The following is a 16496-nucleotide window of genomic DNA, read 5'->3' on the forward strand; positions in this document are numbered from 1 at the left end:
GTATCATGATCTTACAGCCCTACCGATAAGGCTTTACTGCAACATAAATGAATTTTAAACATTAGCATATAAGAAAAAGAAAATTAGCCCCCAAATTAGAATATTTCCAAGTCTTGTGTGTCAATATTCTATTATTTGTTTAGGAAAGCATGGTTTCAAGAGAGGAACATGTATTAGAGATTAAATAGCCTTTAATGTTCAACAGGCTACAGTTTTGTAGGCTGGCTGGCTGACTCTTCAAGCATGGCAGGAATCTATCCACATATAATTATGTATTTCAGACTATCTTAAAGATACCATATATTTGTATGGAATCAGTCCAGCTCAGGGTTACAGCAGTATTATGATAGCACAGCTACACCTAAAGTTATAAAAAGCATAGAATTTGTTAATCATTTGCAACCTTTTGCTACACAGGCACCTTTGAAATAAAGGTGCTGTAAATATATTCTTAAATTGTCTCAGACTACGTACTTTTACAGAAAACAATTTCACGTGGCATATTGTAATGACTACTAAAGAAGAACATACAACTGTTTGACTTATCTTCTAACAAAATCCTAATTGTTTCGTATTTAAAGATGCACACTAGGTCTGATTTTGTGATATAAGTGCAGTTAGCAAGCTGCAAGTTTTAAGATGATCTGAGTCCTTTCTTCACCGCACATAAATTTGAGGGACAGGATACAACTATGCATAATGAAGTCATTGTTTTGCTTTTGTATGAAACAAATTACATTCTCCTCTGTTTCAGTAGATACTTGCAGATGTGACAGTAACCATGACACCACCAGAATGCCAAGTCTCTTTCTGATGCATTGACTGGAAAACCAGGGGAAAAGGATCACACTCTGTAGTTGCAGTGGGTTGTTATTGTACGTTGACTGAAAGAGTAGAAAGATCAGTATGTGCATTTCAGTGTATTCTACCTTTTCTTGGCAAGGTCTCCCAGAAGCACATGCATGCATGCAACTTTACTGACTGAACAGTTTTGCTGGCTAAGTGGGACTGCTCAAATGAGTAGTTACTTAGCTCCGAGTACATTGTTGTCCGATTGGGCCCCTTACAGCCTATTTGACAGTAATGCTCTACACATAATGGCTTGTTACTCTCAGAGGTGCACACAAAGCTTTCAGAATCCCATTTTAGGGGGAATGATGCTGTCCTCTGCCAAACAAAATTAAATCTAAGAAATACAGTGCTAGGACCTCATTCCACACAAATTTATCAAAGCGAAGCCTTCATTGTAGCTCTGTTTTTCAATAATTTGGCTTTCTGTGGAATACAGAACGGGAGGTATTAAGATTAAACTGCTTTGACATCTAAAGTTTTTATGAATATTAAGTGCATAATAAAGTATGAAGTTGCAAGGTGGAGCAAGTGAAGTAATGACATATGACACCGCAGCCCTCTCCTCCCTCTTTGTAAGCCTACATTACGGGTATTTAATAGAAATACAGCTGAATTAACAGTCATGTCTGTCATATAGCATGGCAACCTGCTGAAGTACTCCATACTTTACACATTAGCTAACAAGACCTACTTAAGTTACTTTAAGTTGTTTTAATTTAACAGAAGACTTATCCTCAGATTTATCTGGATTTATGTAAACCAGTCCAAGAACCAAAATGTGGCTGTCCACCACTGAAGCCCATCAGAGAGTTTCCTCCAGCATAACAGAGCTTACTTTCTCAGCATGCTACTATAGTGGGATGCAGTCACTTAAGAGTTACAGTGCAATATATTGTGATTTACTACACTTACTTCAGCTTGAGATTGCCCAGGCAGGAAAACCGAATAAAGGTTACATTTTGAGCACTGACAGCCAGAAATACATTACCGGAGCATGCTATTACTAACAGTCTAATTAGAACTACAGAAAAGCTCAAAACTTCAGCCATGGAAACAGTCATATGCCTTTTGCTTTGAAATAATTAAAAAAAAAAAATGACAATGAAATGCGTGTGAGGTCTGCGCGAAGCCGGCCCCAGATGTTTACAATGGAGCGGTATAGCGGCGCTGCAGCCCGGCAGCGGGCGGCGGGCGCGCCAGGACGCGGCTGGCACCGCACCGGCACGGCCGCGCACCGGCTCCCTGCGCCCGCCGGGCACCCCCGCGGCATGGAGCGAACCCGGGCACGACCCCAGCCCAAAGGGACCCCCCCGTTCCGGGCTCGGGGAGGAGGGAGTGCGGAGCAGACAGCTCTTGTGCGGCTCCTGGAGAAGAGCGAGCGTGTGTGCATGGGGGGAACTGATGCATTGTTCCAATACAGCGTTCTCATCAAGGCACTTTAATGACAGGGGATAATAATTTTCAGATTCGGGAGACAATGACCCCCGCCACTCCGCGCCACATCCTTGCACATCTTTCTAATTTGCTTTGCTTTTCTGCCAGGCAAAGAAACAAACTGTGCTAGGCGAAGCCATTTGCAAAACAAATGTAACCGAGGAGACTTGCAGATACGGGCTAGCGGAGAGCTGCGTCCCGGAGGAGCCCACCCCACCCGCGCCCCCTTCCCGCCGAGGCGTCGCCGTCCCCGTCCCCTTCCCTCCCCAGCGAGGGGGCTCGGGCGCCGGGGCTGCCGCGGCCGGGGCGCTGGGCAGGCGCTGCCCGGCAGCGCGGCGGCGGAGCCGTACTTACTGAAGGGGCAGTTCTCCTTCTTGGTGCCGCTGACCTTGCCGTTCTTCTCGATCTTGAGAAAGTACTTGTTGTAGGAGTAGAGCTTCCTCTTGCGCACGTCTCCTTGGAGGTGATTGTAGCTCCGCACGTGTCTCCCCGCACTGGAAGGAGAGGAGAAGGACGAGGGGAAGGAGGAGGATGATGAAGAAGAGTTGGTGGCCTCCGGGGACAGCATGTCCTGGCCGAGGTCATGGCAGGTGACAGGCACAGAAGACACCAAGAACAGCAGCAGCAAACAGCAACAAGGCAGGTGGGAAAAGGCTGAGGCACCATTTGTCAGTATCCATTTGCACATTGTACTGAAACTCTGGGCGCTGGAAAATGTCTTATCAAATGAAACATACTGGAAGGGTAAAACCTGGTAAAAGGCAAGTGGAGAGCCGGTGGTTGCTGTTTCTGGTTAGATCCCTCTGAGCTCTGATCTGGCCTGAAGTTAGTGCACCAACATCCATAACTCAGGGGACAAATCGCCTCAGAAGTTGCTGCCTTTTAATCCTTCGAGTCCTCCCTCAGAAAAAAGAGCTGTTGGTTTTTTTGGGGGGGTTGCTGTGGTTAATCCTCTTTCCTTTTGCTCTTCCCCACCCCACCCCCCCCCACATACACACACACTCCCCAACCTGGTTTGAGACTTCCCAGTAGTTATTTTGTTCTCTTCCTCACTCCTTTCTTCACCATCTTAGATGCAGAAAGGTCTGAAAAATAGATGACAGCATAGTGAACAACAACAAAGATAAATAATAACCAGTGGAGAGGGGTGCTGGAAGGAATTTTTCACACATACCCCTTTACACACGCACTCACACGTTGTGGCTTTGCACCTTCTTCTGATCCCCACCCCCTTGCCTTTTTGCAAATCCCAAACCAGTTGCGCAACCCGTCCTTTCTCACTGACGACCCCAGAGGAGGCAGTTTCTTTGTTTTGCTTTGAATTCTCTAGCACAGTATTAAAAAAAAAAAAAATCCAGAAAGAGAGGGAGAAAAAAAAAAATCCCACGTTGTGTCTCCCCCCTCCCGCCCCCCCTTCCTTTCCTTCTCCCCTTGGTTGTAAACAGGTTGGAAGCCGTAGCCTAAATGTTAGAGATTACAAATCAGAGGTGGGATGTGCCTCTGGTGGTCAACCCTCATTTGCGGCGGGTCAGGCAGCGGTGGGACATCTGAAACCCTTGGAGCGAGCGGTGCCTGCTGCGGAGGCAGCGCCGGGAGCTGCCCTCGCCTCCTCCGGGGCTGCAGCGGCGGCAGCCGCCGCCTTTGGCTGGCTGCTAATTGCTGCTGCGGCGTCCTGCGCCTCCGCCGGCCACCAGCATGGCTCGGAGACTCATGCTTTACTAATTTCCCTGTCTTCCAGGCTGAACCAATCCCCTCCAGGGAGGCTTCCCTCCCTCTTCACCCCACCCTCCCCCCCCAAGAAAAAAAAAAAAAGAACCCAAAAAACTTTTCTACCGGAGGATTTTATTTTATTTTTTTGGCAGTGGAGTGCTTGAGAAAGCCACCTGGAGCTTGTTGCCTGCTAGATCCCCCCCCCCCCTCGCCCCCCACTGGAGGAGGGGTTGGGTGGAGAGGTTGGAAAGAAGTATATACTACAGGCAGACCCTGGAAAAGCAGATTATATGCTGGTCAGAGAGAGTAAAAAGGGAAGAGACATAATTAGCTCCTTTTTCTTCTTCTTTGCCAGCTTCCATGGAGGTCTTTCTCCCTCCATTAATGAATCACTGATTTCTTGCTTCCGTTGCTGAAATAAAAAGTTCACACTTTAGCCTGCTCTTCCTTTTAAGCCTCTCAAGATTTATTGTGTTTCTTTCCCCACCCTCACCCTTCTTGTCTCAAAAGAAATCAGGGCCCTAAATGACCATTTACTAATTGCTAACATGAGTCATTTACCGAATCACACATCTGACTTCAAAGCAAAAGGGGTTTTATTGGAATTGCAAAGGTTTCCCCATAAAATCTGTCTGAATATTTCGCTGTCTTTATTTTTTTTAAACTAATGCAGTTTTCTTTGCCAGAAAGAAATAAATTTTCCATTTTCAAGGCTATTTTAAAGCGATTTTTCAAGCTATTATTTTCATTGAGGGTGTATGTTGTTGGTTTTCCCTTTGCTTCCTTCTCTCCTAATGGACTTGTCGTTTCACATACTGAATGTTACGACAGATTAATATTTCTAGCCCCTCACTCAACTGTTAACTTTCCCAGTAATTGGCGGGCATCTTCCATATGATGTCTTTTAACACCAGAATAAGGGATCATTGGCTGGGAGGGTGCAAGCAGCATCCAAGACATTAAATTTCTGTTCAGCATTTAGTATTGTTAAATAACTGTATTGGAATGCAAGTAGGTGGAATATTCACTAAGAGAATGAAATAGAGGAGAAGTGAAGCAGCACATAAACACAGTGAGTAGCTCGATACATAAACCCAGATATTTGTTGAAGGCAGTTTATTAATACAGATCAGTGGAATGCAATGGAAAACTGCCTATGCAATTACATTTGGCATTTGGAGTAAATCTTAATTTAAACAACAGAAAATGCAGAAAAGAACAAATAGTTCTAAAATTAGACTGATGCATTAGATTAGGATGTTAAATATATTGTGAACTTCACAACAGAAATTAGAAAAGATTTTCTCCAATTATGGTGTTTATTCTGGAAAGAGCTGGCTCCTAAATTTATGATTTCACATTCTGGGGGTGACATTTAAACAGCCTTAAAAATGAAACCATTTAATGTTAGAATCAATATGTTTTATGGTGTTGTTTATGATACTTCAGAGTATTTATTCTGCATGTATTTGCAATGAGTGCAAAACGTTTCAGAAATTTTTTTGTGAATCTGATTTAGGCTTTCCTTTTGTGGCAACTAATAAAAAAAAAATAACACCAAAATGAAAAGCAAAAGCCTACTTTTCAGTGAATGCCTCACAGCTTATATATATCCACAAAACTGATGTCAATGTTTGGTTGCTGTCTAGGTTATGAAGGGCACAACACATTATTTCTAAAACTGAAGTTCTTTTGATTCCAACAGCTTAAATTGTAAATAATTGCTATGTCTTGAAACTATACATTTGAAGAAACCTTTCATTTTTTTTTTGTTTTTTTCTTTTTTTCTGTAAAGTGCTGGAAAATACAGTGAATTGGCATTTTATCTCTGGTGGCAGGAGAAAAATAGTAGTTTGGGGGTTGAGCAGAAGTATTTAACCCCTACTCATTAAAAAAATAGGTACTGTCTTGAATTTACTCAAGAAGACTTCTGCTTACATGTATTTATGGCTTGTTATTGGCTGTATGTTGGTTGTAAGATCTTGTGCTTAAGAACTAAACCAACATATCAGGAATTTCATATTAAATCTGCTTCTGGCAGGTGCAATATTCAATGCAGTACTTAAAACTACTACAACGCATAGAGTCCTTTTCAATCCTGTGTGATGACAGGGAGGGCATTTACAAAACAGAGTCCAAATGAAAAGCTGACATAGCTTTTTAGATTGTATCTCATTCTTTTTTCTACTTTCTGTATAGCCTTTCTTTTATAGCACAGTTGAATCCCTAAATACCCCACTACTTTGTATTGTCGGGTCACCTCTTAGGTTAGCCTGAGAAAGCCTGAGAAAAGTTCCACAGGAGAGATGCACTATTTAACGGAATTCAATCTGTCCCAATAGATTTGAATCACTAACATAAATGTATGAATGTAGATTATATCTCTGTAATGAGGCCTGAATCATTCTCAGTTACTTCAAAGGACTGAAATTCAACCTTCCTTTTTAGCAGCAACAATCAGACCTTAATGGGTTCCTTTATTAATTGTTCCATTGCTAAGCTTGAAAAGCAGCTACCTTCAGCACAGGTCCTAGACTAGAAATGGTACCTGCTGCTTCTAAAACAGTGTTTCTGTTTTGCCTTTTACCACTCTTAAGATTCTGTGAACAGTATCCTGCACTGCAGTTTTATAAATGCTGAACTACGTTGACTCATCCAGAATGAAATAAAGAAAGCTCTTTTCAAAAAAATGTGCAAAAAGTAGAAAATGTATTTTAAGAATTTTCTTTTTGGTCTGTTTACTTTCCAAAGAATGTTGGAAATGAGTTGCAGAAGTGAATTGTAATGAAAAATAATCTAACCAAAATATTTGTTTGATACTTGTAGTGATAACTTATGTCATGTTTTTGTCTTTTTATCAGCAAGGAGCAATGCTTTGGGGTTTTCTTTATTTGTGGGTTGGGTTTTTTTTTCCTTGCTAAGCAGGTGACTTGAATCAGAGAAGGAATATTTTAAGGTAGTTGGAATAGATTTTGCCTTGTATGATTTTCCCTAGGCAAGGCATTATCTTTTCTGGTGTTGTAAATAAATCTGTCTATACCTTTGAGTGTTAATGTAATCAGCTCACTCTCAGATGTGTAATCAACTCACTCTTGGATGTCACTGGCCCTGCAGTTTGGATTGCTACATAGCCATCATGAACATTTACTGCTTACAGTATGACGAGAGAGATGCACATACATCTCCTGGTCATGGGACCCGATTCTGTTCTTAATTCAAGGTGTTGGGAAATTTGGCAGTGGTTTCATTGAGAGAGATTTGGGCCAGGAATGTCACTGCCAGATAGGCAGCTCTGCCAGAAATGAGGTGAGGAATGCCAAATGCTAATGACAGCTCAGATGCCTCCATCTGTATGTAAGTTCCAAACTGATGAACTTGTTAGTGCTGTAAAACACTGCTCTTACTTCTGAAGAAAAGGCAGTGGCACATAGTATCCACAATCACCAGCCAGCAGTAAGGCAAGCTGTTTGTTTTGAGATGCAGTGTTATTTGCTGAAATCTTTACACTGTGGAGTTCATGCCCACCAACAATGGGGACTAACGGCCATTGTATTTTATCTGAGTAAAGTATGTCTTAAAGCATGAGGGGGAAAAAATCATCATTACAGTTGTTTTCTTATGAGAAATCTGAGAAATCTGAAAAATCACTGTCATTGAATTTATCTGTTTTCCACCATTTTATGCACCTCCATGTGATTTAAAAGGTGTTAAAATACTGATATCATTCTAATTTTATGTATAGAGTGAGGCATAAAATAAGTTGTCGAAGACCAAGACTGAAGGCAGTGTAACTCTTTTGTGTGTATGAAGCTGGAATAAGACACATAAAATCAGAATACTCTTAGCTGCCCATCATAGTGGGATTTGGTAGTGTGTGGAGCATACTCCTTGGCTCTCCGTGCACTTTCCTTTCCAACTATTTATCCAAAACTGGAGAATAACTCAAGCAGAGTTTAGCAGAGGTTAATAAAATGCTTCTTTCAGCATTTATTTCTTATTTCAAACCCACTTGCATTTCTAGGTCAGGCATAACAACAGACACATGCAATACAAGTCTGAGATAACCTAAATGTAGTTCAGCCAGAGCTGGTTCCACCCAGCCTACAGTCACTAGTGAGAATGGCCAAGTGCCCTGCCTGGGCTGAGGCTAGTCCTCAGGAGGAGTAGGACAGTTAAGATGCTACTCACTCCATGAGATCTGGTAGAAGAATGAAGAGTTGGCTAGGCTAGCGCTGCCACTGGTGATAAGTAGTTTGGTGATAAGATTTGCTGGAATATACTCTGTTTTATGTTTTTCTTTTAAGAAACAGAATCAAAATATGGCAGCTCTTAGAGCTGCACAGGTTGTCGTCTTGTGAACAAACATATAAATTGTGGGTCCAGACAGGATTTGCCCCAAGACTTAGATCAGTTTCTTTCTCATGATGGTATTGGCAAAACTGTCTGAATGCTGTGCTTCAAGCAGACAATTAAGAAAATTGTTTAAAATGCTAATTACAACTATTCTTTTAAAATAAGTTTATAGTCATGCTATGTCTGACAAAAATTACAAAGAGATGCGTGACATTTGAAAATATCTGTACGAATTTTGTTTGATAAATACAGCTGTTAAAAAACCAAGAAGAAATAAGTAAAAAAGTGCATTCTATGGAGTCATCTGGAAGAGACAATACAGACCCCCAGACATTGAGCTGCAGTACCGTAAATAGCTATGTGCGTGGGTTGGACACTGACCGTGTTTAGTAATGGTCTGCTGGCAGCCAGTTTTGCATACTCTGTGGCACAAATGTAATTAAAAAGGCAATATTTTCAAGGAATTACTTTAATCTTGAAGATTTGTTTTTCTTTCTCATTTCATACAGAACTACCATGAATGCAGGCCACTTAAACACTCTTACAAATATGAGTGATTGAGAACAAAACTGTCAGAAACTTCCGGGAAGAGGCAAATGTCTGTCAGGCTTTTGCAGATTCTTTCTTCCCCATTTCCCGTGCCCGCCCCCCCCCCCCCCCCCCCGCCCCCCCCCCATCTTACCTAAGCCTACAGTTTCCATGGGCAAACCTAGGAGGACTCTGAGGAAATCCTTTGTACATTCTGATATACCCTACCTCCACATATACCTGTACATCTGTGAGTTTTCCTTGCAATGGATAATGCTGACGGTAATTAACACCCCCACCCCACCCCGGTTATTCTGTTTACAGAAGTTCTTCTGAAGATACACTATAAACATTTTCACTAATCATTCCCAGGATCCAAATCTTCAGCTGAAACAAGATGTTGGCTCATTTGTGACATTGAAGCTCTGGTTCTGTGGAGGAAACTCTCCACAAATAAAGATAATTTGGTACTTAAATTTAATCCTTGTATCTTCAAATTGTATTCTATTCATTTATTGGAAAAAGTCTTCGTGTGAGGTATAACTGAGACAAAACCAAAAAAGTTATACAAGCTTTTTTTATGAACAGGGGTATGTACCCTGAAGGTGCCAACTATCAGGTACTCTGCCTAGATTCAACCAAGACCCCTTTTAGAAAGGCAACAAAAACACAACTCTGCAGTTCTGCTAGGCTCCATTCTTCTCGAGTGCTACTGGGAGTGAAGAAGTCAGTTCTAGGCATTGCTTGTACAGCTATTTGAAACAGAGCTGACAGCTAGGAACATCAGACCAACAGCTGAACATGCTTGCCTCACCACAGGCAACCAGGGTAGCCAGCTGGGCTCCCTCTGAGCTGGTTAATAGTTCACACATTGCAGGGGGAGCTCGCACATTCCCTCTTCTTTGTCAGTTAATTTGTAGCAGTCACTGGAATTCTGTGAGTAAGCACCTCTCAGCGTGAGGAAGGGTTGTGGAAGCGAGCCCTCTGCTAGCGGAGAAGCGTGGGGCAGCGCTGGGAAGCAGGGGACAGCTCCCCATGCCTCCCACGGCGGGGGCAGTGCCGGAGCTGCTCGCAAGCCAGGCCGGGCACCTGTCAGCCTTCCTAAGCATGGCATCATCCGGGAGGTAGGTTGCAACCGTATCACTTACAGGGTAGGTTCCACACACATTTCCACAGCAGTGCTCTGTGGTGTTGGGTACCACCTTTGCTAAGACCATACCTTTTCATATCTACATGACAAGCATGTCTCATTGAAGCTGCCATGAAGAAAAAACCAAGTGTGGACTCAGGTCAAATATACGAGACTTTTTCTTAAGCACTTCATAGCTTAGGGCATACTAGTACCCTTAAGGTTATTAGTAAGAACACCATATATAGTGTATATAAAGAACACCAGATACAATTGCCCCACTAGATACACCCTTATTATCTGGTCCTGGATTTCAGAAACAGCCAGGCTCTACTGCTGTTCTAGGCTCTGTGTCAAAGAACAAGTCCTCAAAGTCAGCTCATTGCTGAGTTGTGATGTTTTTTGAGATTATTTTCTTCTGTTATAGGGCACTCTCCAGCTGCTGATTATAGTTTTGGAAATGCAGCTTAATTAGTTCTGTATTTATTAGCAGATTGTTTAGCTTTTTATTAAGATCAAAACACAAAGGATAACAATATGGTATCTTCTTTCTAGCATTATTTAAAATGTTTACAGCATGTTAAAGATTTAAGCAACTCTCTGAAAAGCAGACAACCATTCTGCAAGGCTTAAAGGGATTGTTTTTCTTTACAGCATATGGGTAACAACTGGCCACACAGATCCAAATTATTACAGATTTTAACCATGTTGCCAGTTACTGATTGTAATGATTAGCACCTAAATGCCAGATTCAGTAAACGTGACATCACATTTTATGCATCCTATGTCTAGTTAAAAGCAAGGGACTTTGGAAATGACACACACTGGTTTTTGCATGCCAGTAATTGGTAAATTCCTTGGATATTTCTTAATTCTAAAAAAAAAACTGCTGCAATTTTTTCAAGTGCAGATTAGGGATAAGCATCCCCTAAACCAGGATGGAATTTGCCAGACCAAGAGACATTACTGATCACAACAAGCAGCAGAAGCCTGTGTATATGGTATAAGCTCATTCTGACTACTTCTCCAAAGAATACAAGATTTCTTGCACCCAAAGAATGGAGGGAAGAAGCCAAAGGAGAGACACCTCTGTTTCTTTCTCTTCTAAACTGTTTGTGATGCTGCCTTGTCTCTGGTGTTCCTTCCAGCCCTGAAATGCCAAGTTATCATATTTATGTGATTACTGGGAAAAGAATATAACCCTGGAGCCCTCTTTGTATATCTGAAGGATAAAAATACAAACAGCAAGAAGGAAGTTACTTAGTCGTGGCAAATGTTGACTGTTGTCTGTGGAAAAGAGCTAGTTAATACAAAACACAGTCTAAGCAGAGGAGAGCATATGGAAAGGTTGAATAAATAGGCCAACCTACAATATCCACAGATGATGCAGGGGTAAAAATATTTGCATAATTTCTGAGGCATTCAACACTAGTGCTTTTAATGTCTTGGGAACTTCTATGAGTCTGTTGTACAAATGATTTAACAGAACAGGTGACCCTTGCTTCAGCCTGCCTAAGGTCAGCTTCACTTGGTGCTTGTGCCAAGTACACACCAAAAGGCAGAAAACTCTTAAATTAATTAGCAGTTTCATTCTTTATTTATTTTTTTATCTATCTAATTAGCTAGTCAGTAAAGTGGCAGGTAAATATTCCCTACAAAAAACTAAGCTTGAGAGACAGCTAGTTAGATACATAGTTACTGAATGACAATTAGTAAGAAAAAATTTAAAAAACATTTACAAATAATATATTAACTCAGGCCATAACATTTAATTACCAGACAGTCTTTCTGGTCCTGGTTCCCTACAGACAGGCATTCAAATTTGTCAAGAAATCACATCATTAGATAAGACACCACAAATCAGCTCTCTAAGGAGAGGAGGTGAGGGAAATAAAGCTCTTTTTTTCTCTACAGCTTGCAGTAAAATTTGCTCCTCCAGATGTCTTAGGCTGGGAGCTTATGCACAGCTGCACTGGACAATTTGGTCCCTGGTGGCCTTCAGAAGAAATATCCTTCTGTTCTCTTGCAATTGCTTAGTGTCCTCAAGTGAGAGCTAGGGAGCAGCCATACATCCTCCAGAACTGGAACTTGTCCTTGATGATCTGTTCAGAAATGCTCAGTATTGTGGACCCTAAAACCATATCCTATTCCCAACATGAAGCATCCACGAGGTCTGGGGTGTTGTCTCCCCAGATTTTGATGATGGCTGATGTGTAGATCTCCTTTCTGAACAATGAATAGAATTGCAAGTAGGGAGCAGCCTGGAACCAAGAATGACTAGGTCCAGCCTGGATTTCTGACAAAAGCAAATAGATTAACGTCAGCTAATGTGTAAAAAGTATTGTCCTCTACAACAGGAACCAATGTGGAAGTTCTGTCTATGAAGAGATAGTTACTGAGGTTAATCTCAGGGAAATAAATGCAAATCAGTTCCCAAAATCATGACATAGAAAACACTATCCATAAATAAGACTCTCTAATCTATTAGCAATCTTCAAGCAAAGCTGTGGCTTGACGTTATAGGACTTGGAGCCATTTGCGAGCTGCCTGGACAATTTCTTACACTTGTACTTAAGCACCTGTATATTCCAATAAATTTCAATATGACGGCACACATGTTCAAAGCTAAGTGTGTGTTTAAGTACTCTTAGGACAGCTTTATTCAGCTTTTTCCATTTAGACTTTCCGCCAGCTTATAAAAAGTTCCTTAGATGTGGAATTCTTCTTGCAGAAATCTGGGCATCAGGAGTGAGATTATCGAGCTTTTTAAGGGATTAAAAATTACCTGAACTGTGAGAATAACAGCCTGGTTTTGCATGGCATTTTTTCAAGGCTGAAAGATACTAGTACTTTCATAACTGGAAAGAATGGTACCAAAGTAGCCATTATGTGTCCTCTCAGGAGAAGGTCATTATTATGGACACAATGTTTGATGTTTTTGATGAGTGTTAAAAGGAACCAGCAGGTTGTATGATCTTTTTCATGGGATGTTTCAAAGGTAAGTTAAAAAGAAATTTGTTGGGTTGTTCTAGGTGGACTGGTCTCATGCAGGGATCAGTTTAGGTGATTCTGGATTATTTTCTTATAGTTTTTCTGAATTTGAAGGAAAAAAATAGATCTCAATTAAAAAGCTTAACAAAATGCTTGCGTTACTAAGTGACATCTGCAAAACTACAACACAAGCAAGAACAGAGCAAGCTTTCTCATCCTTTCACAATAATTTATTTTCCATTTCTTTTTATGAGGATCCTCTCTCTCTAAAACTCTAATTCTGTGAAACTTAGAGAATAAACAGGACTCAAATTTCAGTTGATTCTGGGCAGCTGACTTCAACAGATTCTATGTGGTTTTCCTGCACTGACCAACTGCAGAAAATACATCAGGGTGTGGCAATTCTAGAAATTCCCTGGAAATTCCCAGTGTGGACTAAGGAAGAGAGTAATTAATGCTCATTCAGTGTATGCTGGCTTTTTTCATTCTTCTTATATTTTTTCCACTGTATCATATTTGTGTCATGTGTGCACATCCACTAAGAGTTTGATTTAGCAGTTTGTTTTACACAGTACACAGAGTACCTGTCAGACATATGAATATTTGATCATATCTAAGTGAAAAAAATCAATACCATAGCAACAAAAAGTTTCTACTTTTATTTCTAATCCTTGGGATTTTTTTAAGCTATGTTAATCATTCACATAGAAGGTTTGCTCTGTGTTAAAAAAAAAAAAAAGGGGGAAGGGAGAGGGAAGAAAAGAATGCTAACAATGCTAACAATCCATTAAATTCTGGGACACAAATTTCCTCTAGATTAAAAATGACATTTGCTTTAAATACTGGGTTCCCCCCCCCCCCCCCCCCCCCTAATAATTGCTGGATGATTTTGATTTAGAAAGACAAGTGAACAACATTTCAAGTCTTCAAGACTTGCTATTGCATTACTGTAACATATGAATAACTTTGCTTGTTAAGTGAACATTTGCAACCAATTAGTCTGAAGAATGCATCCTTACAGCTGAGAAAAAGAGGACCTCTTCAGCTACCCTTGTTTCTCTGTCTTGGACATTGGTCTGCTATGGCAGCCGTAAGTAGGAGCTATGTGTGCATGTGCTTGGTGCAGCAAGTTATTTAGCTGGGGATGGTGGTAGCAAAGACTAGATAGATCGAGTTCCTTTTACTCCTCTGGTGCTGAGTTAGAGGAAGGAGTCTTTTGCTCATGGTATTGTCAGCCCTCATGGAAAGGAGCAAAAAAAGTCATGAGAGGCTCTCTGACTCAGAATGGCTTCTGTCATGGTGCTGTTTATTTGCTACTCTTACTTAAGGCTATGTTAACAATCCGGGTCCTGTAAATGGTTCTCGACCCATTCTGCAGCCTGTTCACTCATAGAGCTCCTGCTGGTTTTAAATTGTGTCAAAATTTTAACTGTGTTAATTGTCTCAAAAATTTAACTGTGTAAATACTCCAACAGTTTGAAGTAGTCTGGTCTTTGCCTTTTATTGATCCAGATGTTGTGGTATTTTCTGTATAGATAAAAGACATGAAAAACAAGGAACTATACCACAAATCATATCCTCAGATAGTCAGCATTCAAATAGTTCAATAATAAAAACTCAGGAAGCAGTAATTTATACTGCCAAAATCCTGACTGAATCAACCTCTTCAGAAATGTGTGTGTAAATACACCCCCCTACTCCCCAACCCTTCAACTGATGGCTTTTTGTGACATTCGTGAAAATACCTATAATAAATATGACAGTGGGTTAAGGTACTAAGGACGTGAACTAGACATGTACAGTGTTTGACTCATGTCAGATTACTTACCGATTATGCTTTTATGTGACTGTAAGGATGTAATTTCTTACTGGTAAATGCAAGAAAACTTAAAATAATACTCCCATATATATTTATGAGAAAATGTATGAGCCATGAAGTTGGAATCTGAACTGGAACACTGTAAGAACCTCCAAAAATTGCTGGGTGTCTGGAGACATCACATGTCTACAGGTGAGCTCCTGTTTCCGTGCAATATAACTACCATAATCTATTAATAATAAAGGATTCTGGCAATGTGATATTCATCATTACAGTCCCTAAGCATCAGATGCTTGGCTTCTCCAGAAGAAGCTACAACCTGGTGCATCTAGGTTGTTGTCTGTTTCTAAAAGGAAGCATTCTGACCTGATTACAGTTCTGTTGGAGACCTAGGTGCTGTTTCCATACTAGAGGAAGAAGTCGTCTTCTCCTTTGAATTAAAGCCTCTCTTTTCACAGGTATGATGGCTAACACTCACTGGATTGAGTCCCTCATGGAAATAAGCAGATCTAGCTTCACAATTGCAGTAGGAAGTACATGGGCTTACACCATAACACAAAGTAGGCACTAGTGTGTAGAGTTGCTTGGTCCTGTCCAGTTTTAGGTGTTTAGGTGTTTGATCTGTGTTTGATTCACACTAGGAGTTGATCTGTAGGTGCCAACGCACCTTTGTTGAAGCCTGAGACCCCTATGAATTTTAAACAATCTCTGAGAAAAAGCTGTCAGAAGTTCAGTTGATTAGGTGCATGTCTGCCTTAAGTCCCATTTTGGGTACCGGGAAAAGTCCTGGGTCAAGATTATGTGTGCAAGGGTAGTATAGTGGAATAAATTATATCCCACATGCCCAACCTACATTTTGCTTTCAAAAAGGATAAGTGCACAGTAAAATATGAAAACAATACAATTTAACTATGAGAGATTACCAACAATGCTTTTCAGAGGAAATCCACATTACATAGTATGAAACTAAGGTACAAGCTGTGGAGGTGACTTGCTGAAGGCAACCTAGAAAGCTAGTAGCAGAATTAAGAGATAAATCTCCAGAAGCAAGTCTGCTACTCCATCTATGCAGCAAATTCTTTCTTCCCATGTAGTGTCCACTTACTTTGGATTGTAAAATAGCTGACAAAATAAGATTTTGCTCATCTGCTTATTTTTTCATTTGCTATTTTGCTCATCTGATGTAGTTTAACATTTTAAGAAATAAACCATTGAATTTGCTGTTCTATTTCCCAATTACATCTCGCCTTTCTTTTTAAATTGCTACCAGCTTTGTAGCTCTGTAGCTTTCTACATGGTAGGCTCTCTTTAAAATACGGAATAAAATTTAGAACCGTTACTGGTAAAGTTTCTATTTTTTTGTAAGTGCTAGAGCCACAAATAACTATTATGGCTATTAGATCCACTTTGTGTTCTAATATATCAGTTCCATCAGTTAAAAAGAACAAAAACTCAGCTTAATTTGTGTTCATAACCAACAGATGCACTCTTTTTGTTTGTGCCATGACAAATCAGCTTTTTAGCTCTGATGAAAGAAGAATGGGTTTTGTGAATCTTATAGAATCTTATAGAATGCTGTAGCTTTTCTTCATTGAAGCTAAAGATAGCAGAACTGATTCAGTTGTAATTTTTGTTGTAGAATATCGAAGCTGTGGAAAATATTAATGTTATGTAAAATGA

At 40.5% G+C, this 16496-nt stretch overlaps 1 protein-coding gene across 4 annotated transcripts in view; it reads right to left on the minus strand.

Annotated features, from left to right (window-relative positions):
- Positions 1-4207, minus strand: part of FGF10 (fibroblast growth factor 10) — a 68014-nt gene extending 63807 nt beyond the window's left edge. Inside the window, exons 1-3 of one of the 4 annotated variants that reach the window (XM_080370960.1) lie at positions 3799-4207; positions 3297-3371; positions 2641-3201 (exon numbers count right to left, since the gene is read on the minus strand). In XM_080370960.1, the coding sequence (XP_080227086.1) occupies positions 2641-2974 (334 nt within the window). In that variant the 5' untranslated portion in view covers positions 2975-3201; positions 3297-3371; positions 3799-4207. Of the gene's footprint in view, positions 1-2640; positions 3202-3296 lie in introns of all 4 variants that reach the window. The other 3 variants (XM_080370959.1, XM_080370958.1, XM_080370957.1) reach the window with 3 other exon arrangements.
- Between the last annotated feature and the right edge of the window lie 12289 nt (positions 4208-16496).

This window comes from Falco punctatus, assembly GCF_963210335.1.
Source record: "Falco punctatus genome assembly, chromosome: Z".
In the NCBI taxonomy this organism is placed as follows: Eukaryota; Metazoa; Chordata; class Aves; order Falconiformes; family Falconidae; genus Falco; species Falco punctatus.